The 23,473-nt window shown below is 45.4% G+C and overlaps 2 protein-coding genes across 2 annotated transcripts; both read right to left on the bottom strand.

The window, feature by feature from the left end:
• Positions 1-472: 472 nt before the first annotated feature.
• On the bottom strand, positions 473-9,090 carry ppp1r36 (protein phosphatase 1 regulatory subunit 36; the record flags this gene model as incomplete). Its single annotated transcript, XM_083646071.1, is given in 12 exon segments — positions 473-737; positions 1,530-1,730; positions 3,123-3,529; positions 5,440-5,479; positions 6,387-6,512; positions 7,720-7,818; positions 7,971-8,038; positions 8,286-8,288; positions 8,291-8,426; positions 8,536-8,619; positions 8,709-8,773; positions 9,034-9,090. Coding segments are annotated over 12 exon segments (1,524 nt in total). The 5' UTR covers positions 9,064-9,090.
• A 3,350-nt stretch (positions 9,091-12,440) lies between these two features.
• Positions 12,441-19,010, bottom strand: LOC310785368 (putative thiopurine S-methyltransferase; the record flags this gene model as incomplete). Its single annotated transcript, XM_083646418.1, has 8 exons — positions 12,441-12,741; positions 13,074-13,122; positions 13,285-13,370; positions 14,248-14,322; positions 14,425-14,477; positions 16,458-16,590; positions 17,873-17,965; positions 18,913-19,010. 8 exons carry the CDS (start codon positions 19,008-19,010, stop codon positions 12,630-12,632), a joined length of 699 nt encoding a protein of 232 aa, XP_083502544.1. The 3' UTR covers positions 12,441-12,629.
• Positions 19,011-23,473: the final 4,463 nt, after the last annotated feature.

Here is a 23,473-nt window from a genome sequence, read left to right as displayed (position 1 = left end):
CTTTCTCTCTCTCTCTGTGTAGGCATGTGTGAATGTATGTTTGTAGGTATATGTACATATATGTGGGCGTGTGCGTGCATGTGTGTGTGTGTGTGTGCGCGCGCGTGTGTGTGAGAGTGAGTGAGTGAGTGAGTGTGTGTGTGTATGTGTGTGTGTGTGTGTGTATGTGTGTGTGTGTGTGTGTGTGTGTGTGTCTGTGCAAGTGTTATTGTTTACCTCCTATTCTGTTTTTGATGATTATCTTGCTTGTTTGTTTCTTTTGTTTGTTTGTTTCTTGATTGGTTGTCAATAGTTTTTTTTTTTGGGGGGGGGGGGGGGGGGGGGGGTGTAAATGTAGTTTACATGGTAGAGTGATTTATTTGGGGGGGGGGGGTTAAATGTAGTTTACATAGTAGAGTGATTTAATAAATGGTTTTAAAAATTCCAATTCTCTCTCTCAATTCAATTGGCAGGAAACACTCTCACCTATGTGTCATTCGGTGTCTGATGTCGCTGCCTCGGTGGTGGCTCTGGAGATGCCCGTGTTGGCGCGGGTGGTGCTGCCGCCGTGTCCGCCGGCCCTCTTGAAGGACGACCTGCTGCCTCCGACGTGCACGCCGGGGCGATCGGCGCAGTCTTCGGCGTCATCGTCCTCATGCTCATCGTCCTCCTCGTCTTCCTCTTCGCCCCTGTGCTTTTTCCTGGGCATCAGGGTAGTGCGGCTGAACTGCCTCAGTGGCTGGCCAAGAATCCCAAAGCTGCTCATGAACAAACAGAACAAACAAGGACAATTATGGTCAGACCACTGCAATAATATATTATTATTTATATAATATAATTAATATTATATCCCCAATGCCCACAGAAGTCTTTTGTCCCACAGCCACAGTGGGAATGTGTGGTCTTCAATGATATTCAATCATGCGTCTTCAATGATGTCTTGGAGGACAGACATGGAGAAACACACACAGACACACATAAACACACTCAATGCGTAACATTGACTGGAGTAAGTAGTCCATCAACTACTCCTACTCATTTGGCTGATTAAAGAGAGAACTACTGTGAGGATATTTTGACTTCTCTGTTTAACGCACTGTCACTTAAAGTGCTCAACATGATACACAAAACTGATAAGCTTAGCTTACTGTATCAGATGCCTAAAAGATGACAGATACAGTGATGAGCTATGCTTTGTCAAGGTTATATGCTGTGACAACCGATTGTTGACGGCTTGTGCTTGCCACTAAATAACCTTGATAGCAGTAATAACTTGAGTTGTTTTCACTGTTATAACAGCTGTCTATGAAATATGAATATACATATATATGTATATTTATATTTATATATATATATATATAATGCTAGTAAAAAAAAGAGATACAAAACTGCTTTGATTCAATTCGACTTAGTTACACACTTGTCTGTAACTACTGTAATTAACCTGCACATTGGGTATATGGCGACAGTGATGCAATAGGTACGTGGTGAAGAGCGCCCTCTTGGGTATTATTGCTATATTACACACTCCGTCACATGTCTTCCATCACCTGACACTGGCCAGCTGCTGGTTGAGCTCCTCCATCAGCGCCTGGGTGTCCCTGACGGTGACCTGCAGCAGGCTGTGCCCTCTGGTCCGGCTGCTGAGGAACAGATGGGGCGACTGGTCTTTGGGCGAGGGCAGCAGAGACACCATCAGAGGGGAACGCTGACTCATCATGCTGCTCAGCACAGGACGCTTCTGGGACTTCCTGGGGTCAGAAGGGTCAGATCATCAGATCAGGATCAACACAATGAAACAAGGTTATTATTGTGCAGTTGGGAATGTAAAATACTATTTGGAAGATACATGTATGGGTGTGTGTTTATTGTTTATTGTTTAAAAGGATCCCCGTTAGTCTTCACTTTAGTGGAGACTACTCTTCCTGGGGTCCACATCAACATACAATCATCCACAAATAACAATTAGTCGCTGTACAAGAGAAGTTGATAGCAGGTCAGTGTACATTAATACTCAAATAGCAGATCAGTTAATCAATTAATCAAAAAGATGAGGTCATAAACAGAAGAAGTTGACAGCAGGTCAGATACATAACACTCAAACAGCAGATTAGTTAATCAAATTAATACAAAACATGACGTCATAAACAAAATGTTAATCAAGGAAGGTTATGTCAGACCTAATCTGAGTTCTTGACTCAAGACAGCTTCTCTTAGCTTATTTTTAAAAGTGAACTTATTAGAGACCACAGTGAGATGTGTGTGCAGAGTGCTCTCTTGATACACCTCGGTTACCTGAAAATAACCTTGTGAACTTCTCTTCTTAGCTTTCAAAGTTTACATTTGATATCTTCCATTCCATCAATCTAACCATCTGTACAGTAGTTCTGTAACTATAAACTCACAGACAACAGCTGCGTAAGCATTTAGCAAAGGAGACATTCCTCACATATTCCATTTGGTTATACTTGTGGCACTTAAGAGGTGGAAACATATACACCATTTCCTGAACTAATGAAGCCGAAACGTTGCTATGGCCACATTGTCACGATCCAGGCACTCGTACAAAACACTACGATAAGGGATTTTCACCACACAGCATATGGGACAGCTGGGAGCAGAGACTAGTCAACATTATGTAGTCTCCATCGTGACTCTCTGGAAGTGCACAAACTTCAAGCCCCGCTTGTGTTGGATGGTCTCTCAACCTGAGCGGGCCTTCTTGACACCGACAGCTCGTACACAGCTGCCAGTCTGCAGCTCGTACACAGCTGCCAGTCTGCTGTCAGATGCAGTGAAGCAACACAAAGAAGGAGCCGGACACATACCATCACTCTTATCAGACAAAGCCAGGAATCTGTCGCAGTCAATCACATTTACAGTACAGTCACAGGCCTGACGCGGACATCCATCAAACTTTACTGTCTGGGCTTTTCAGTTTTTTTTTACAGTGTAATACTATATGTCAGCTGGTTGACGTGCGGACATCTGTAATGCCGTCACCTGGTTGACGTGCGGACATCTGTAATACTGTATGTCACCACCTCTGTACTGCACTGTTATTAAACATACACATCGCCACAAACTCTAATACACCGACTCAACCCGACCCCCGACCTCTCCATCCATCCAGCCAAACTCACCGTTGTTGAAAAGCATTCCATCCCTGCACCTCGGAGTGGGCTCGGCCCATCTTCACTGACCCATCCGGGGCGAGCAGGGTCTCCCCTGGGCGGAGGGTCTCCCCTGGGTGGAGGGTCTCCCCTGGGCGGAGGGTCTCCCCTGGGCGGAGGGTCTCCCCTGGGCGGAGGGTCTCCCCTGGGCGGAGGGTCTCCCCTGGGCGGAGGGTCTCCCCCGGGTGGAGGGTCTCCCCTGGGCGGAGGGTCTCCCCTGGGCGGAGGGTCTCCCCCGGGTGCCCCCCGGTCCTGTTCCTGAGTGCAGTGTTGAAGGTGTCGGAGTGCAGCAGACGGCCCACCTCCTCCTGGACGTCCCTCAGGTCCTTCCTGCCAAGCGTCACCCAGCCCACATAGCAGAAGAAGCTGTACAAGCACTGCAGATGGGAGAAGGAAGGAGAGCCAGGAGGAAACGCTGTGCGAGATGTTATGGAAAACACCGAGATAAAAGGCTGAGAGGGGACAGTGAGACATATTGCAGTGTTGATCATTAATAGTTGAGGGAGAATATTTTGCATAATACATCAAGGTAACAGATTATGCTTGTCTCCTCGCCAGAGATCAACATAGTTTACAGACTTCTTTCATCACATTTCAATTAGGGCTAATATGGACAAATTCAAATATCACGATCGATATATATATACTGTATATATATATAGCCCTATATATACTGTATATATATATATTTACATATATATACATTTATATATATACATTTCAATGCTTCACCCTTTAATTAATGCTTCCATTCATCATTTCATCCAAGAGGTTTCATTCATGCATCGCTGCCTCCTGACCAGAGGTGCAGGCAGCCACTTACTCTGCTGTGTTTTGAGAAGGTCACAGCAGCTATTTCAGTACAGAAAGGTCACCACACAGCGAGCAGGAAGTGAGCCGCTGCAGTTAGCGTGTCACTTCCCCTCCCAGTCTGCCCACCTGGCTAAACACTGGAGTGAGCCTGTCAAAGCAGAGCACCTGTGTTGAGTCAACCTCTCCCACCGCTAACAGACTCATTAAGGCCACCAGGCACCGACCGACCGCTCAATGTCGCCCTCTGTTCTGCTCGGCGCCCCCTGTCTTCACAGATGGTGACCTGGCCTTTTTGTGTGCAGATGAGGCAACGCGGTTCAAAATGTTTCAGCGTTACCGCCTCCGCCGGTAAACAGTGCCGGGTCAATTAAGAGACGCATTTATCACGTTTCTAAAAAAAACGAGGACACTGATTCATTTTCAGGGAGCAGGTCCTGTAGAGCGCTAAGCTGGGATCACTGCACAGTTCCTCTCATCCATAAAGGGCTTAAAATGCTAAACTGATTTGAGATCAGCACTCGTTATCTGAGACACTTGATATACTATATGGTGTCAGATGACCTTCAATAATAACCTGGCCTCAGATCAGATCCTACTGTATTGTAAGAAATGTGATCAGAGGCCCTGGTGGACAGTAGGCGATTTCATAGCCAAAGCCTAATTGGTCACAGGTGTGTATAGCATTATTAACTAGAGGGAGTGATGATGAGTGCAACATAGCAGCAAGTCCCCTGTCTGCACCTACCTCACCTGTCTGCACCTACCTTATACACCTGTCTGCACCTACCTCATACACCTGTCTGCACCTACCTCATACACCTGTCTGCACCTACCTCACCTGTCTGCACCTACCTTATACACCTGTCTGCACCTACCTCATACACCTGTCTGCACCTACCTCACCTGTCTGCACCTACCTTATACACCTGTCTGCACCTACCTCACCTGTCTGCACCTACCTCACCTGACTGCACCTACCTCATACACCTGTCTGCACCTACCTCATACACCTGTCTGCACCTACCTCATACACCTGTCTGCACCTACCTCATACACCTGTCTGCACCTACCTCATACACCTGTCTGCACCTACCTCATACACCTGTCTGCACCTACCTCATACACCTGTCTGCACCTACCTCACCTGTCTGCACCTACCTCATACACCTGTCTGCACCTACCTCATACACCTGTCTGCACCTACCTCATACACCTGTCTGCACCTACCTCATACACCTGTCTGCACCTACCTGCTACACCTGTCTGCACCTACCTCATACACCTGTCTGCACCTACCTCATACACCTGTCTGCACCTACCTGCTACACCTGTCTGCACCTACCTGCTACACCTGTCTGCACCTACCTCATACACCTGTCTGCACCTACCTCCTACACCTGTCTGCACCTACCTCATACACCTGTCTGCACCTACCTCATACAACAGCAGCTCTGTGGTCGATGACACCACCTACCTCATACAGCAGCAGCTCAGTGGTGGACGACACCAGGCTCCTGGACGAACACACAAGAACATTGAATGATGCAGCATGCTGCCGTTGGCTGCAGACTTTTAGTGGGTGAGTGTCATCCAGTTAGCTTTGGTACTGGACTTTTGGATCAGAATATAAAGGTCGTTGTATGGCTGTTTCTGGCATATTTGTTCAATAGTAAAAGTTTTTGTTTATAAGACCAAGTGAGACTAAATGAAACAAAAGAGAAGAAGCACTTATTTTAGCATGTGTGATAGAAAGGTAAATGCTCCTCAGCTGATCTAGGCGTAACAGCTCATCGATGGTCACTGTGCCAAAGAGTATAGAAGCCAAGAGATTAAACTCTGGAACTTTTTTGACAACAGCGCTTTTGGACTAAAATCACCCCCCTTTAAACTCATCTTTAAATGCCTCCAAACCTACTTCTCTGTCAGGAGGAACACAGGCCATTTTGGTAGAGGTATGGTACTTTAGTTCAGCACTTTGTAGGCAGGACGTTTTACTGGCATCATTACGGTAGTCTCCATCAGGCCAAAATGGCGGAGGCTCTGTTGCTGCGTGCTGATGTTGCATTGGAACAACCTATTCGCTTTCAGTTCTTGGCAATGTAAGTTCTTTGACAGTGCCTCAGACCACACAAGTGATCGTACCACTTATTTGAAAGCATGCCTAAGATAAAGACTCTTAGACATATTATGCTCATATGAAAGATTAAGAAGAGAAAACCACTTGCAGATTTCATTATCTCCATTCTCTCCCCTCATAAACACTCTTCTTCAACCTGACATATCTTTCCATAACCATTTCCTGTTCTTTCCCAACCGACGGTGGCACACACTACAAGACTTTCACCACATCTCGCTTTAATTGAAGCGTTCCACACTTTTCAAACGGTTCTCATCTTGGGAAGGCAGATCAGCTCAACTCACTTGCTGTGCTGCGCCACCTCTGGGCCCATGACCAGATGGAAATAGCAGATAGCCAGCTCCTTTTGAGCCAGCTCCACCTTGGCCAAGGCCTCGGCGATGACCTGGCGCTCCGTGATGCCCTGCTCACTGGCAGGTGGAGGTGATGGAGGGAGGATGGAGAAGAGAGGCAGGGACAAAGAAAGAGATCGATTTAAAGGAGGAAAAAAGACAAAAAAAGAGAGAACAGTTCACAACACAATTCAAGCACCTTGGTAGAATGGCAAGGTTGCAATGTATTTTTGGTTAGTCAATTCAGATACAAACAATTACCACTTACATACTGTTAATACTTATTTATCAGACTCCACCCAGTTTCACTCGATTTCCACTGATCAACACACTTACACCTGGGCTTCCGGCTAGTGTAGCGGTAGATTCCCTGCATACCAACACGAGGGTCGCAGGTGCGCGCCCCCCGTGTTACCTTCGGCTTGGTCGGACGTACATACAGGCACGATTGGCTGTGTTTGCGGTGCACTAGCGCCTCCTCTGGTCGGTTGGGGCGCTTGCTCTGGGCGGAAGGGAACTGGTGGGAATAGCGTGATCCTCCCACGTGCTACGTCCTGCCGGTGAAGCTCCCCGCTGTCAGGTGAAAAGAAGCGGCCGGCAACTGAGCATGTCTCGGAGGAAGCATGGGGCTAGTCTACGGCTCTCCCCAGATCGGCAGAGGGTGGAGCAGCGACCGGGGCAGCAGGGGGGGAATTGGCCAAGTACAATTGGGGAGAAAATGGGGGGAAAATTCAGAAAGAATAATGAAAACGAAACACACACACACACACACACACACACACACACACACACACCTAGCCTGACATCGCCTAGTCTCTCCCCAGACTCAAATATTACGTTGAATCGCTGCGCTCCGCATACTACATAGTGAGTCTGTGCCACTTCAAAGCCACTGCTGGGGTTTGAGGGCGCATCAAGGGGGGTGAAATTGAATGAGTGACAGGTCGTAGCACCAATGTGAGAGCGGTTCGAAAAATGGGCTGTGCCTCCCATGCCGTCACTGATCGCAAAGTCGTTACTGATCGGTGAAGACTGAATCCACCACTGGCCAATCACTGGCCAAGTGAACGGTTCACTTCCGACCCCCAGCTGGCTGAGGGGAAGCGTCCCAGACCCAGAGAGAGATCTGCAGCATGCAGGAGTAACGTAGTGTATCAGCTGTAGAACTCTCATGGGTCTGACGTTGAGACTAGACATCGCCTGACCAATTCGCAAATGCATCTGCCAGAGCAAAACAAAACAAAACATGAGGTCGCAGATTGGTCAGGTTCCCCGGCTAACTCACACCATGAAGGGCTTGGGTTTATTCTCCAGGGTCTTGTGCTCAAAATAACACGACAGGTAGAGGAGAAGGACAACCAGGAACTCATCCAGTCTTTTGCTCCTGGACACAGACAGGGACATTGACAGACAGGGAAACGGTCTAATTAATCTCTAATTAATTCAGCTAGTACACACAGACACAATATATGGTGTGTGTGTGTGTGTGTGTGTGTGTGTGTGTGTGTGCACTGTATGCATCTCTGTATTCCTTACTTCAATACAGCCAGGAAGCATGGTGGAATGGGAAGGGCATGGTTTTCTTGTAGCAGACTGACAGCCACCTCTGCAAAACAGAGATTTCGTGTCAGAAAAGACTCAAAATTTCATCTGGGATTGATTGGACTTGCCTGGAAGTTGCTCTCGACATCTTGGAAACTGTCAGGACTCGTGCATTTTGCATAACCGGGGAGATGCAGTCGAGAAAGCCGTTTAATTGTCCCAAAACCGCTATCTGGCAATTCATTGCTACCGATTCAAGGGCTCACGTGATGGAGTGAGCAATATAAGTGAGATGGAGATCTATGGCACTTGCGTTTAACATCATCCATGGTGACATGTTCCCTCTGCATCTGCATCACTGAGGATCTGTATGCGTTCAGATGAGAAAGGCTCAGTGTCTTCCTGGTGCTCTGGCGCCCCCTATCGTTCAATGTAGAGAACTGGGCCAACCTAAGGGGACAATGCACAACGCACATAGTGGTTAAATACAAAATACTGTGTCTGCCATATAAAAGAAGAGAGTTGCAAGCTTCCTATTGACTCGAGCCTAATGAATGACCTCTCTGGTCGCTGGTGAAGATCGTTGAAGTTCACATTGGGTTCTCTTCTTTTCTTCAATGAAACTTCCGCCGTTGGATAACAACTAGAAAACAGTAAAGGTCATGATTGACTACGGAAGAGAGGACAGCGCAATTCAATTCAACGCATGCGCCCCTGCCTTGTTGACCTCACCTGAACTCCAGGGTTTGGGTTTCATCCTTCCAGACCCAAGGACCAGGAGGAGGAGGTGAGTTCGCCTGTAAAATAGCCCTCTGAACTTTGTTTACTCAGCAACTAATGTATCTGGCATATGATAACAAAGAGGTTCTTACTTCTTTCAAATAACCTATTTTGACAAGTGCCCCCTACTACAGCAACGCCAATATAACTTTAACGTGTAGGCTTACAGCACAAGACCGGGGTACCCATTCATGCAAAAATGTACGAAATTTGTAACAATATCTGTATCGTTGTACTGTCTTGCACTAAACGCCTTAAAATGGCCCCAACAACTTACATTCCCACTCTCCTCGTGTTGTTTCGGCATTTCTGCGAACAAACCCTCTCCTCCAAAAGTTTGGCACCCACTGCTTCCTGGTCGCTGGTTGCTAATGTGAGGTAGCTAGGCAACAGCCAATGGAGAGGAAGCACGAGCGTCAACGCACTTGTTCTACATCGATGCACTTACAGTGTTTGGAGGGGATCTGCTAGTCCTCGAATCCTACCATTATACAGCCAAGCTAAATAGCTATACAGGCGTGTCTGCCTGCCTGCCTGCCTGTCTGCCTGTCTGCCTGTCTGTCTGTCTGCCTGCCTGTCTGTCTGTCTGTCTGTCTGCCTGCCTGTCTGTCTGTCTGTCTGTCTGTCTGTCTGCCTGTCTGTCTGTCTGTCTGTCTGTCTGCCTGCCTGTCTGTCTGTCTGCCTGCCTGCCTGTCTGTCTGTCTGCCTGCCTGCCTGTCTGTCTGTCTGTCTGCCTGTCTGTCTGTCTGTCTGCCTGTCTGTCTGTCTGCCTGCCTGTCTGTCTGTCTGTCTGTCTGCCTGCCTGCCTGCCTGTCTGTCTGCCTGCCTGCCTGTCTGTCTGTCTGCCTGTCTGCCTGTCTGTCTGTCCGGAGTTGCAAGCTGAGAAATCACTGATGATGTCACAGACAGTGACGAGACAGCCTGGTGGCCAGGTCACTACCATAGTGATGTCATAAATCACTGATAATGTCACAGATGATGTCATCAGGAATGTCACTAGAGCCTCATCAGTGATAGTGATGTCATCAGTGAGTGATGTCACTCGAGCAATTGTGATGTCATCAGTGAGTGATGTCATCAGTGATGTCACTCATGCAATTGTGATGTCATCAGTGAGTGTGATGTCATCAGTGATGTCACTCTAACAAATTGTCTCTTCATAAAGCCTTCCCTTTGAGACACACATAGTCAGTGATGTACTCTAGTCTTGACAGACGTGAAGAAATGGCTGCACTAGCAGGGCATGATGAGAGGTGTCTGCTCCACGATGCCGCCAAGGCAGGAGACCTGGACAAACTGAGGAGCCTCCTGCATGAAGAGCGCTTCAGAAGGCAGATCAATGAGCAGTGTGGCTGTCTCTGTTCGTTTGGGTACAGCTGTAATCCTCTCTACCAGGCCATGGTCGGCGGTCACCTGGACTGCATCCGGATCCTCATGGGTGCTGGGGCTGACCCCAACAGAGGTCTATTCCCCGGTTACCCCAATGTACTGGGCTTCACCCCACTCTACTGGGCTGCCCGTGAGGGAAGGCTGGACATACTGCAGGAACTGATCAGGTTCCGTGTCGCTGTTCCTGTTGACATGGACCGCGTCGGCGCCCTCGACTGGTCTCCTCTCTACATCAGCGCACGCCACTACCACCTGGACTGCTTCCGCCTGCTGCTCCAGGCCGCTGGCGTTCTGAGCCGTGGCAAGGTTTCTCGCCTGCTGGAGGTGTTGCTGCATCACAGGTGCCATGCAGCCTTTGTCCAGCTGCTGCTGGACCACGGCGCTGACCCGGCCCTGGTGAGGAATGGGAAACACGCAAAGCTGAAGTACAGGGCGGATCCCAGGGCGTTCAGGGTCTTTCTGGAGGCCAAGAGAATGAAGAGATGTCCTCAAAGTCTGGCCCACGTGTGTCGGATCCAGATCCGCCAAGCGCTGGGCACACATCGCCTGAACCAAGTGCACTCCCTACCACTAACACAAGTGATGAAGGACTTTGTGCTCTACCAAAACTGACTTCCGTTTATTTATTTTCATTTCCTAGATTTCGTTCTTCACTGACTGTTTCAAACAAATCCAGGACCAGAGATTAAATACCATCATTTATTGAAAAGCTGTGTCCGTGTGTCCTTGGTTCATCGTCTCCAGAGTCCCCACCCTAGAATTGAGCTGTACTGTAGCGCTTAGAGATCTTAATATGACGTGAGGTTCAGTTAGCTTTGCACAGAAACAGCCGTTTTCAGAGCCTGGAATTTTTTTACTTTAGTAAACAAGTTGAATCAGTACTTCGACTTTTTACCAGTCTTATTTACCCAAGTAACTGTAGAATGTGTGTACCTTTCCCATCTCTTGAGGGCTTCCACTTCACTTTGGGCAGAAAAACACAGTCAATCTTACACAGAAAGTTTCTTTATTAATTCTGCCACTCAAAAAGATAAAACTCCCCAGAATAGATCGCCTCTGAAGGGGAAAGATATCAAGTTACACTACAACACTGTGTACCTGAAGCAAGCAGCCAGTGTTGGGGAAACGACATGAAAAGACTAGTTGACCAAACTACTAGCTACATCACAATGAAAAGTTAACTAAAACGACTTTCAAAATGTAGTCCAAGTACATCCAAACTTAACGCTACATCACAGGAAATGATCACAATCTTCTAAGCAGTTCACTGCTGAAAACAACTGAGATTTGAATGTAGTTAAACCACCACCCAACTACTGCAAATTGTAGCTGTTAACACTTTGAGTGCCACGGCCCTTGGGCAAAAGGTGCTGTACTGTGCCACATAGGCCGCAATGCATTTTAATATAGCCATATCATTTTTTGTGTTCCTCTTATATGGACAACCAATAGCCTCAATGAAACTTTGAACCCTTCTGTTTCATAAAAAAAAAAAACTGTGTTTATAAACCGTTCCATTTTGGAAATACACCCCTCTGAAAAAGAGTGTTTTCGACCGAAAAGAGCATGCTGAAATTAGTTTCTGAGATAATCACATCTTTATGTTAGAAAGGCGACAGAATGAATTCTGCTTTGAGTTCGAGCCTGCTGCTGCCTGGGTGTGTGTGTACTGTCAATGGTTGTATGCTGTTAGTGCCCTGCGTGCCCCACCCCCCTCCTCCCCCTCCTCCGTGGTGGGAGGAGTCGAGTGTCTCTGCTGCGGTTTGCTCTGTTTGATCTGCACTGAAAAGTCCGCTGCCTGCATCCCCCGCTTTTTTACAGCGTGTCCTCGGCTCCCAGCTGAGAATAATGTAACTTTTCAGAAAGACGCTGGTGTCGCCGTGTCGGCAACTAAATCATATGGATGGACTATCGCAGCGGACACGGATGGGGCTCAATTGTGGCAGCAGATGACTGCTGTTCACAGGCACAGCTAAGTAACGTTATGCTTCAAGCATATCAATGGCGATTTCCGTTTCCTCATGACTTCTCTCTTTTCTCCTGGCCTTTGTCTAATCGGGAGGGCACTGTCGCCACCTAAGGGTTCTGTAAAATAGGTTAGACACATTCAATAGCTCCCATATTGTAAGAGGCGATGTAAGAGGCTTAGATCGACATCCCCCCGTCAAAATATGAATTTGGAGTTATTGACGCCATTTGGCGTCGCTGGCAGCCTACGGTAAATTTCTCTTGACGCCATATGGCGTCGCTGGCACTCAATGTGTTAAGCTAGTCATTGAACTACATGAACTACACAACAACCCCCCGCCCCCATTCATCTTCATTTTTGCCCAAAATGCTGATCCCAAATGATGCATATAGGCATTACAAAATTGCCTTGTTTGCAATAAAATGCCCCGAGATGTGGATGTGCTACTCTAAGCTCTCCAAAAAAACGTGTTTAACTGCCCTTCGGAGTGACGAGGTGTACATTTAAAAACGTGTTTAACTGCCCTTCGGAGTGACGAGGTGTACATTTTCAGTGAAGGAGTCGAGCCCCCAGTCTCTCTGTCTCTCGGTCATGGCGTCCACGGACTGCAGCAGCTCAATATCACAGCTCCCCCGAGGGACAGAAATGTACTATTAAAAACCTCAAATTAATCTCAACCCCCAATCTCAGGGGCGGGGGGGGGGGGGGGGGGGGGTGGATCATGGCATTTCAACGTGTCCAAGTATCACCTCCTATATCAAAGGTGCCCAAATTCTTTCCCATGAAGGGCCAAAACTCAAGGGCCAACTCAAGGGCCAAACTTGGCCCACGGGCCCCAAATTGGTCAGCACTGTCCTATATCATAAATACCTTTCATTTCCAGGTTCATTTATAGGCTGCAGTATTACGACCTTGCAAAAACTAAAATACTTGTCATATTTGTTTGTCCTTAGCAACACTCACCAAACAGACTGTACACTTGATCGTCGGGCACAAAAAAGGGAGGACCTGTAGGCAAATACAATCAGCTTTATAATTTATCTTTGGCAGAAATCATGCCACCACACAGACACCAACCTGTGTTTTTAAATGTCTATTCTTTCTACTGTACTGTACCTTTTATATAGTTCAGGATTGTAATACCTTTATATTACGAGAGGGGTACTGTACCTTTATATAGTTCAGGATTGTACAGCAAAGTGTCCAAGAGGTATCTGCAGTCCTTGCTCATCAGAGAGATGATGAGAGAAGCGTACCTGTGGTAAACAAAATATCCACAAGGATTTATTTCAAAATGTCACATATCTATTTTTGATACAATAACTGACCTCATTTCATTGTTAATGATCGCTAAATCACAAATGACATCCTCCACATCCACAATGTTCTTCTAAAGCTGCGTTCACACCGACCTATTAAAGTTTTTCGCTGGCATCAAGTTTACATACAAAGTCAATGAAAACGAGCGATTGAGCGTATATTCGCCCGGGAGAAAAATCGCTGGCCGTCCGAGCGACGGAGACAGAGCGATAGGGAGAAAATTTGCTCGTCGCCCGAGATTAAATATCCCAACTCGAGCGAAATTACGCTGGCATCAGTCGCTCGCTGTTCAACGCTGATTGGCTGCCGTGTGAGAGTGAGTCAAGGATCACACTGGCTTGGAACAAACCGCTGGTTTATTGTGTGGCAACAAACCGCATTGACAGCTGATTGACAGGCTGACAGCTGACATGAAGTGAAGTCTGTACTACCGGTATAGAGCTCGCGTTAGGAGCACGCTGATAGGCTCAGCTTGTAAACAACTACGGTGGCTCGTAGTGGACAAATATCATGACATTGCGTAACGTTATAGCCCCCACATGTCAATTCTTGTGCCTGTTGACGAGTGATTTAAACAGAGTGACAGAGCGATTCCAAAGGGTTGAATCGAGCGACAGAGAGAAAAATAAATATCTCGGTGTGTGAACACAGCTTAACTTTAATGATCTCCCATTGTGGATTTGACTGTAAAGGCAATAATGATTTAAGAGTGTAAGTCATGTTTGTCAAATGATGGACACAGTGTTTTGACATCAAACTCATCTCCTTCTGTGTCCATCTCAAATCTCAACGGAGCATTTGAACACAGCTTACTTTTCCCTGTCTCTTGGGTTGATGGCCACTAGAGATCCTCTGTCCCAAATTGCCCCAAACTGGCCTTCAATGGAACTGTGAAATAGAAAACAAACAAACAAACAACAAATCTAAGTTTGCTGTGCACTAAACGTAATTTACCATCTTCCAAGTGCTAGAAAACTATGGTTGCCTTACCTGGAGAAACTGAATAGGTCACACTGGTATAAGGAGATATTTCCCTCTGAGCTCTGTGGGAGTAAGGCAATGTGGATGACAATGCACATGTATAGTAACCATTAGGGATGTTCATCAATTGTCGAAAATCGATAATTGATCGTTAAGGAATTTAATCGATCATGTGGAATTTGGATTGATTATTGTTATTACCGGTATATATATATATATATATATATATATATTTTTTTTTTTTGCGGACTAGGTTTGGGTGGAATTCGTTCCTCCTCGCCCCACTCCATTGCACAGCCGACTAACGTGAGGTGGAGCTTCATATAGTCTCTAGTTTTCTGGCTGGGCACGGGCCTTTGTGCCAACAAAACTGTTTTAAACATGGGGAATTCACACCGGCATGCGCCAGGGACACAAACAAACGCACCCAGCGGTCTGCGGACCTCAGTGAGGCTCAGGCCTGTTGATTTGACTCTTGTGCTGTCAGCTAAGCTGGAAGATGCCGATTGCCTTACATCATGTAACCTGACATGTAACATGTTTGTTTACCTGGCCACAGCGCTAGTGTCTGATATTCTTACTACACAGCGGCATCGCCATTATAGCTGGCCGAGAACATGCAACGTTATTACCAGACCAGAGTAATATATATATATATATATATATACATATATATATATATTATTATTATTACGCTATCGATAATCGATAATTGATCGTAAATTTTTCCCGATTTTCGATTATGGACATTTTTCAAAATGAACATCCCTAGTAACCGTCTTAGTTAAAAGTGGGTTCCGGGTGCATGGTGTCAGTCACGATTTGTGACGGAAGTGATGTCATCAGTGATGCCACTTGGGCAATTGTGATGTCATCAGTGATGTCACTCGAGCAATTGTGATGTCGTTAATGATGTCACTCGAGCAAATTGTGATGTCATCAGTGATGTAAATCCTTCCTGGCTGAGGCTGAGGCTAGTATATACTGTAAGTGGTGGGAGTAGGGAGAGATTGAGTGCGTGTAGCGCGCGACACTTCTGGTTGTCTAAAAGCCTCAATACTGGACAGCGAATAGACTACCGGTCAAAAGTTTGGACACGTGAAGCTTTTCTTTATTTTGGCAACATTTTAGAATAATAGTAAAGTCTTCAAAACGATGAAATAACACACATAGAATTATGCAGTTTGTGTTAAACAAATCAAAACTGTCTTATAGTTTAGCAACCCCTTTGCCTTGATGGCAAAGGCAAAAGCTTTGGGAATAAGTAGGCATCAACTTTATTGTTTCTTTGTCTAAAAAGAGATAAAAAAAAAAGCATGCACAACCAAACGCTGAAAAACGAGGTGCAGGACTGAAGTACAACTGAAAATATCAAATGAGAGTCCGCACACTAGTTGCTGCTCCCACTATTTATTATATTTACCACAAGTGTGACGTTCCGGGCGGCAAAAAGCCCTTAATTCCTACTTTGTTATTTGTCTAAAAACACTTTTCGAGCCTTTAAATCTAAATGGCGTTAAGATCATGAAGAAACAAGATGGTGTTCAAAGCTGTGACACTCTTCTGTGTTTCACATTTTCCACATTTAACAGGGCAACAACACCAGTGTTTTGCCACACACCTCCCATGTCATTTCTTACCACGTAATAATACCTCAGACCAACCAAATCTGAACCAGAACGTAAAAAAACACACCAAACAATAGTATCATTTGTTCAGACTTGTTGTATACAATGGGTGGTTTTCTGCCAGGCAGTCTGAAAGACGTGCTCCAGCTGTGCAAATAATACCGCATACACCACGGGTGGTTATGCTTTACTGGCTGCTACTGTATGTCAACTGTTTTGCGAACCAGTGAGCAGTCTTTCTTGCTTTATCCTATTATAATTTGTTACTCCTGTGTATGTAGGCTAATTTGAAAAGGGGATATTTTATTGCGAGCGCGGCGGGCACAGCACAGCAGTGATGCAGCTATCGGGTGCGAGGAGCAGTGTCAAAACGATGGCGCGTTAACATTAACATCCATGTACGGGGTCACCTGCCTTATAAAGCTTTGCTCCGGGGATGGCCGGAACAGGCTGCTCACTGTAGGTCATGTTGCTGTCCTCGAAGAACTCTCTGATGGCCTTTTCTGCAATCTCCACCCCGACCACTAGGTGGCCCATGTCTGCCAGCCTGGGGTCGGTCCACACAGAGAGCACAGACAAGTCAGGAGTCAGGACTCAGTCAGGAGCCAGCTGTGCTCATCGTTAGCAATATGCTTCACTACTTTGATGTCATCGCTGTCTGTAGTTTATTTTTACTGGAACACTAAATGTGATCTTGTGACTGTTAAAGTGTATGAAATATGCCTAAACAAAATAATACAATAGTACGGTAGTTAATGGAGTATCCTTCACTCCCCCCCCCCCCCCCCCCACCATTATGATTATGACCATGTGTGATCTTATGATTGTACTCGTGCAAATTAACTCAACTTTATTCAGTTTAAAGGAGAATTTCGGTTTTTTCGAACCTGGAGCCATCTCCTGCCATTAATTATGATTTGTCCACTCACCAGGCGATCCCCGCGGCGTATCTGGGCGTCCTAGCGTTGTTTTGATATCAATATCGTCCAAGTCAGTGTAAAATGGAGTTGATTTGGGGCCAAGTGGTAGCCTGTATTTCCTGCATCTAAATAGCTATTTTTCTTCCCGTTTTCGCCACATATCGCCATAATCAGATCCGTCAACATCCAGCCGAGTGTTATTTCACCCCAGGCTGTTTCCTGGACTGCACACGGATCAAATTACCTCAAACGTGATCTAGGTCACCAAGTCTCGTGAAGTCCCGCGATACTTTCCTGTCGACTGGCCAAATACAGGCAGGACGCTTTGCGGTCGTGGTTTTAGCGTAACCTATGTGGGGTTTGGCGTAACCTATGTGGGGTTTGGCATAACCTTCGTTATTTTCGAATCCCACATAGGTTACGCCAAACCCCACATAGGTTACGCTAAAACCACGACCGCAAAGCGTCCTGCCTGTATTTGGCCAGTCGACAGGAAAGTATCGCGGGACTTCACGAGACTTGGTGACCTAGATCACGTTTGAGGTAATTTGATCCGTGTGCAGTCCAGGAAACAGCCTGGGGTGAAATAACACTCGGCTGGATGTTGACGGATCTGATTATGGCGATATGTGGCGAAAACGGGAAGAAAAATAGCTATTTAGATGCAGGAAATACAGGCTACCACTTGGCCCCAAATCAACTCCATTTTACACTGACTTGGACGATATTGATCTCAAAACAACGCTAGGACGCCCAGAAACGCTGCAGACATCGCTAGGTGAGTGGCCAAATCATAATTAATGCCAGGAAATGGCTCCAGGTTAAAAAAAACCGAAATTCTCCTTTCACTAAACTCTCTCAAATGGCATGATTCTAAGCCTAGATATAATAAGTGATTAATTTCCATACCACTTCATATCCACAGCTTTCCCACACAGAGGGAAGAAGAAGCGAACCCCCGGCCGGCCGGCGAGAACTTTATCAATGTTGCACTCCAGCATCCTATCGAGAATATAACACACACACACACACACACACACACACACACACACACACACACACACACACACACACACACACACACACACACACACACACACACACACACACACACACACACACACACACACACACACACACACAAGTCAGCGAGGCAGGAAGTGAATCAGTGGCTGCTCCGCCTCCTTATTTGCCTTGTAAACCAATGATTTGTTTGCGAGGCTTGCATGATTATGACATCACTGGAGGGGGGATTTATCTACCATTGTTGGGCAAGTTACTTTCAAAATGTAATATACTACATATCACTAGTTACTTTTATTTGAAAGTAATACATTACTTTACAATATTACTCTGTGTGTAGAGTAACTCGTTACTTATTACACTACTTTTGCACTACTTTCACCAAAATAACAGCAGTAGCAGAAAGACATTGCTGCCCCGGAACCATCCTGAAAAAGAATTTAAACCGTCTTGAAATCAGTGTAAACTGTCCAAGATTCTAAATGTTATCCTTTTCCTTTGTTATTGTCATCTATAGTGGTTATTTGCATAAAAACACACAATTGGATTAAGAAATGATTGTATCTTTAATTATTTATAAATATGTGCTTTGATTTAAAACAAAAATGTAACTCAATTTGTAACTTGTGTCACTTGACAAAGTAACTGGTATATTACTCAAATCCTATTGGTAATAAGTTATATTACTGAGTTACTGCTAAAAGTAATATATTACATGTAATATGTTACTTTTGTAATGAGTTACCCCCCCAACACTGTTATCTACACAGCGGATATCATCTTTTTTCATGACATCACTGGAGGGGGGGATTTATCCACACAGCTGATATCATCTTGCAGTATCAGACATGCATTATCATGGCAGGTGGCGCTTTTGCTTATTCCACTGACAAGGCACAAACAGAAGTGAGGTCTTTTTTTTTTACTTGTGTACTTGGCGCTGATGGAATCCGATTCTGTTGTCCCGCCAGCAATCCTCCCATTCTGCGGGAGCCCTGACCCGGTCCGCCTGCGCTGCCAGCATGCTGTTCACCTGACACCAACTACAGAACCATGACAGCAAGCAGTGTGTGAGAGACAGACCAGACCAAGAGAGAGAAGACAGTGTGGAGTGGAATAGCTTACGTATTCAAACGGCTGCAGGGAAGAAAGAGGTTAGTCACACGCTCTTGCACATAAACACTGAACAAAAAGGGAAGCACGCACATCTCCGTGAAAATTTACAGGTGCTGGACTCAAAAATACACACCATAAAAGAAGAGGAAGTCCGCACACTGTGTTGAAGCTCCAGCGACCACAAGTTTAATTAAAGCTTACATACAACGTTTCGACCCCTTCGGGTCTTCATCAGGTATGAAGAGTGCAGACATAGGCAGGTTAAAATAGGGAGCAAACAATCAAATTCCAGCTGTGTCGGGGATAATGGACACACCCCTCCATCTTAAGGGGACAGGCCACCAAAAGTATAATGAGTAGAAAAATAGAAAATCATTCATTTTAGTGACATAATGTAATGACATAATGTAGCACAATACAGTTTTAAGAGGCAAAAGAGCCAATGGACTAATTATAGGTAATACATGGGTGTATTTGGGATCCCAAAAAAGACACATTAGGAAATAGAGCAATAATTTACAGGCTCCAAATAGACATTACTCAAAGCCTAGATGCACAGATCAAATAAGTACACAAATATGGTACCATAGGTGAGGCATAGACAAAAAGACAGTATAATAAGAGAATTAATTAAAGGTTAAAAGACAAAAAGCTATTACAGAAAAGGTTTGACGTCAAACTCCTCATTCAGCCCATGAGGGCTTATTGCACATAAACACACACAAAACAGTTGCTCAATGTGTGATGTGTCATGTGTGAAAAGCATGCAAAAAAAAAAAAAGCATATAGGCTCAGTCAGTGGTTCTCAAAGTGGGGTCCGGGGACCCCCAGGGGTCCTTGGGAGGGGGGGGGGGGGTTCCAGGTTGTCCCCAGCAAAAAAAGGGGAATGATTTATTTCCACTCTAATTACATCCCTAAATAACACAATGACAGAATGTGTGACTATTTTTGCTCATGGGGGTTCATACACTTTCTGTAATAAAATATCTAAAAGCAAAAACCTGATCAGGTGCGGGACCCTGCGACAAAAAGGTCTACCGGTAATTTGTGTCAGTTTAGGGGTCTTGGGGTGTGAAAACGTTTGAGAACCACTGGGCTACATAAAACAAGATTGGTTCTTTATCATTGCATTCCACAAATTTGAAATCATATGTAAAGACAGTGAATATTGTAACTATATACAAATGCCTCTTCAGAGCCGCGCGGCATCTGATGCTCGTTGTGACTGGTAGATTATTACAGAAGGATCAGCTAAGCCTGGACAGGCAGGAGAGATACACATTCCCTCACAATCCAAGAGCGGGAGGCTTATTGTAGCTTATTGTGTTATCCATTGGACTGCATGGTATTATCTCTTGTAAAAAAAAAAAAAAAAAAAAAGATTTGTCACGTGATCCGCCCACATCTATGACATCACTTCCCCCCATTCATTGGAATATTATCTCTTTGTCAATGATTATCATCAAACGGCTTACATAACATGCACTTTCTTTCTGCAAGACAAACTCTACTGGTGTTGTTAGCATTAGGCCTGCTATCAAGTACTTAGATCATCTTAATCAGCATGTCTGACTGTTTATATTGACTTCTCTGATCTGCGATCACCTCTGCGTCTGGCAAAGAACTGTCGATATTAGATAGCGTACCGTACCTGAGATGTGTTCTTCACTATCGGCAAAACAGAGCACACTTTGTAGACTTCTGGTATGGGAGGAGCCTTTATCCATGCACTGTGATGCTGCATTCAAGTCACGTGGGAAAATTGGTAGGATAGATATGAGCTTCCCACTTAACCCAGTCCCCCTCAGGTTTCAAACAGCTAAACAGTAGGCTACTTGATACTGTACTGCTCACCACAGCTTTCAGGTGGTAGGCGGCGTAGGCCGATATATTAAGTGAAAAACATGAACTCAAATGGAGGGTATCACTCACAGTGTAAGCACTTTGTGAGTGATAGCAAACTTAGCTTGAGCTAAATTGGGGGGGGGGGGGGGATCAGGAGTAGCCAAATCTTCAGAAAACTTCATTCATGGGATTCGACTGTTTCAAACACAGGCTTTAATGGTCCAATAGATTGTGTTTAGTTATAGGTCTGGCAAATCAAATTACAATATCTGTCAGAAAAGTCACAATTGGATATTTCCCCCAAAATCATTCAGTCTGCACACGAACATTTCTCTGCTGCACAGGCAGAAATAATTCCATTGATTGAGTTCAACCTCAATGGGCAGATTCAAAGATCCACAGTTTTCTGGCAATGTGAAAAGGCACCGGGTATAAGAATAGGTAGGTTTACATCTAGCCGGTGCAGGGAATACTTTTCCCATAGGACATGAATGCAGCACGAGCCCAACTAGCAGAGGCAAGATGAGATAGATGCACCAGCAGGAGATGAAAGACTTGGGCCAGTTTCATCCTCAGCCATGCAAAGATGTTCTAAGCGCCAAGCGTAGTGGTTCAAAGTGGTGTGGGGCACCAGCAAGGGTCCCAAGCAAAATGAGGGATTCACATTTATTTCACTCACTACTAGAGGATATGTGAGGATGACAGTTTTTTTAATATATCATCATATAGGCCTAAACCTAAACCTATTATAAAAGCCATAATAGGCCTAAATTATATTCTCAGATGGGATTCCTTTTGACAGAATTTCATCAAATCATGTTGATAAGAATCAATGTGGAAATTCCTGATTAAGATAGCCCTAAGAGATCATCTAATTGGCATGCTTGCCAAGCCTTCTGCATGCACTAACGACCATGCTCTCTTTTTTGGCCGAAAATGTGACTTCAATACATCTTTGCAATATAGTTTAAGAGCGCAATCAATATTTCGGATAGTCTGTCACTTTTATGACTGCATTAAATGAGCACATAAATCTTGGCTATAGTGTCATTAATTATCAATCAACATACGAATATAAATCTTCACGAATAGCTACAGATGAAATAATTTGCATTTCAAATATTGCCTATATGAAAATGCTAAATCCAGACCAGAGAATCTAATACTACTAGGCTGCTGCTACTCCTACTACTACTACTACTACTACTAGGCCTGGCCTACTAATAATAATAATAATCATCATCATCATGTCTATTGTTCATATTCAAATTTGATAGGCCTATACTGTATATCTCCGTTGTTTCATAATATAGTATGGTCTAGTTAGTAAACAACAAGGCATTGTCCATTTAGGGCGTTTATGGTATTTCAATCCTTGATGCACTCTGTTATCATGTTTTGGTGAAAGCTGAAATCACATTCAAGCTGTGACAGATGCCACTAATCCCCAGAAAGCCTCCACACTGTTGCTCAGTGATTAGTCTCGCTTTGCCCAGCCAGCCAGCCCCTCTCTCTCTGCGGGCTTCACGTCCAAGATCCAGACAGGAGCTCAGTCTCCAGACAGACAAGACAGCGTCGGATCAGAGAAGGGAAACTCCCTTTTAGACACAGAGCGGCGCAAGAGCCTCACAAATGCCGGTTGTGCTTGGAACGCTTCACTCAGCTCAGCTGTTTTTCCCCTGCCCTGCATATTATTGTAGGCTACGTTCAATTAAATTCGTCGAGTCTCATTGCGTTTGGAAGACATTCCTATCCTTTTGCACTATAATCCAATAGTCTATGGGGAGCTGTCATAAAAATTCGTCTTTTGATGGGAGCTCATGATAAAGGAGTCTTTAACAAAGAACAAACCCGCCCAGCCCTCTGAGTAGACTGGTAGGCTGCATTTGATAATGGGGTAATGGGACCTCCAGGGGGCTTTGTGGGGAGAATAATTTTAATAGCACTAATTCATCACAAATTATCATAAATCAACAACAACAACAATCCTGCTATATGGCTCTGGGACAAAATATCAAATAGTAGTGGTTTGTGTCATGGGTGTCAGTGATATCAATGTGTTTGAAACGCCTGATCTAGCTACTAAAATCCTCAGCTAGGTTACAAGAATGAACAGGCTATTTCCAGCCAGCCACTTTGGGGAAATATGACGCTCGTCCATGTCGCGCAATTCCTGTGCGTAATTCGGTGTTTCCAAAAACGCTCCCGCGCCGTTAATCGTCCAGATGTGCGTGTTTTTCTTTTACGGTGAGACGAAAGCGTCGAGGAGCCTCCTGAGCCAATCACAAGCGCCGGGGGGCGGGTCGTGTGTGTGGACTGTTGTGGATATGGAAAAATGGGACAATTTAACGCGCACATATCATTCACATACCGTCGGCGAAACCTGTGCACGCACGCCGAATTGATTCGCAAATGCCCGCGGCCGCGGTGTGAAAAGGGAAATTACCAGAGAGGGGCAGAAGAGCGTGGTTCGCCACCCGGTAAGGGCGAGCTCTCTGTCGGGGAGAAGGCAGGCGGAGGAGCGCA

The sequence above is a fragment of the Poromitra crassiceps genome (genome assembly GCF_964638095.1).
Source record: "Poromitra crassiceps genome assembly, chromosome: 11".
Classification (NCBI taxonomy): domain Eukaryota; kingdom Metazoa; phylum Chordata; class Actinopteri; order Beryciformes; family Melamphaidae; genus Poromitra; species Poromitra crassiceps.
The sequence above is the reverse complement of the archived record's forward strand: the minus strand, read 5'-3'. Positions and strand labels throughout refer to the sequence as shown.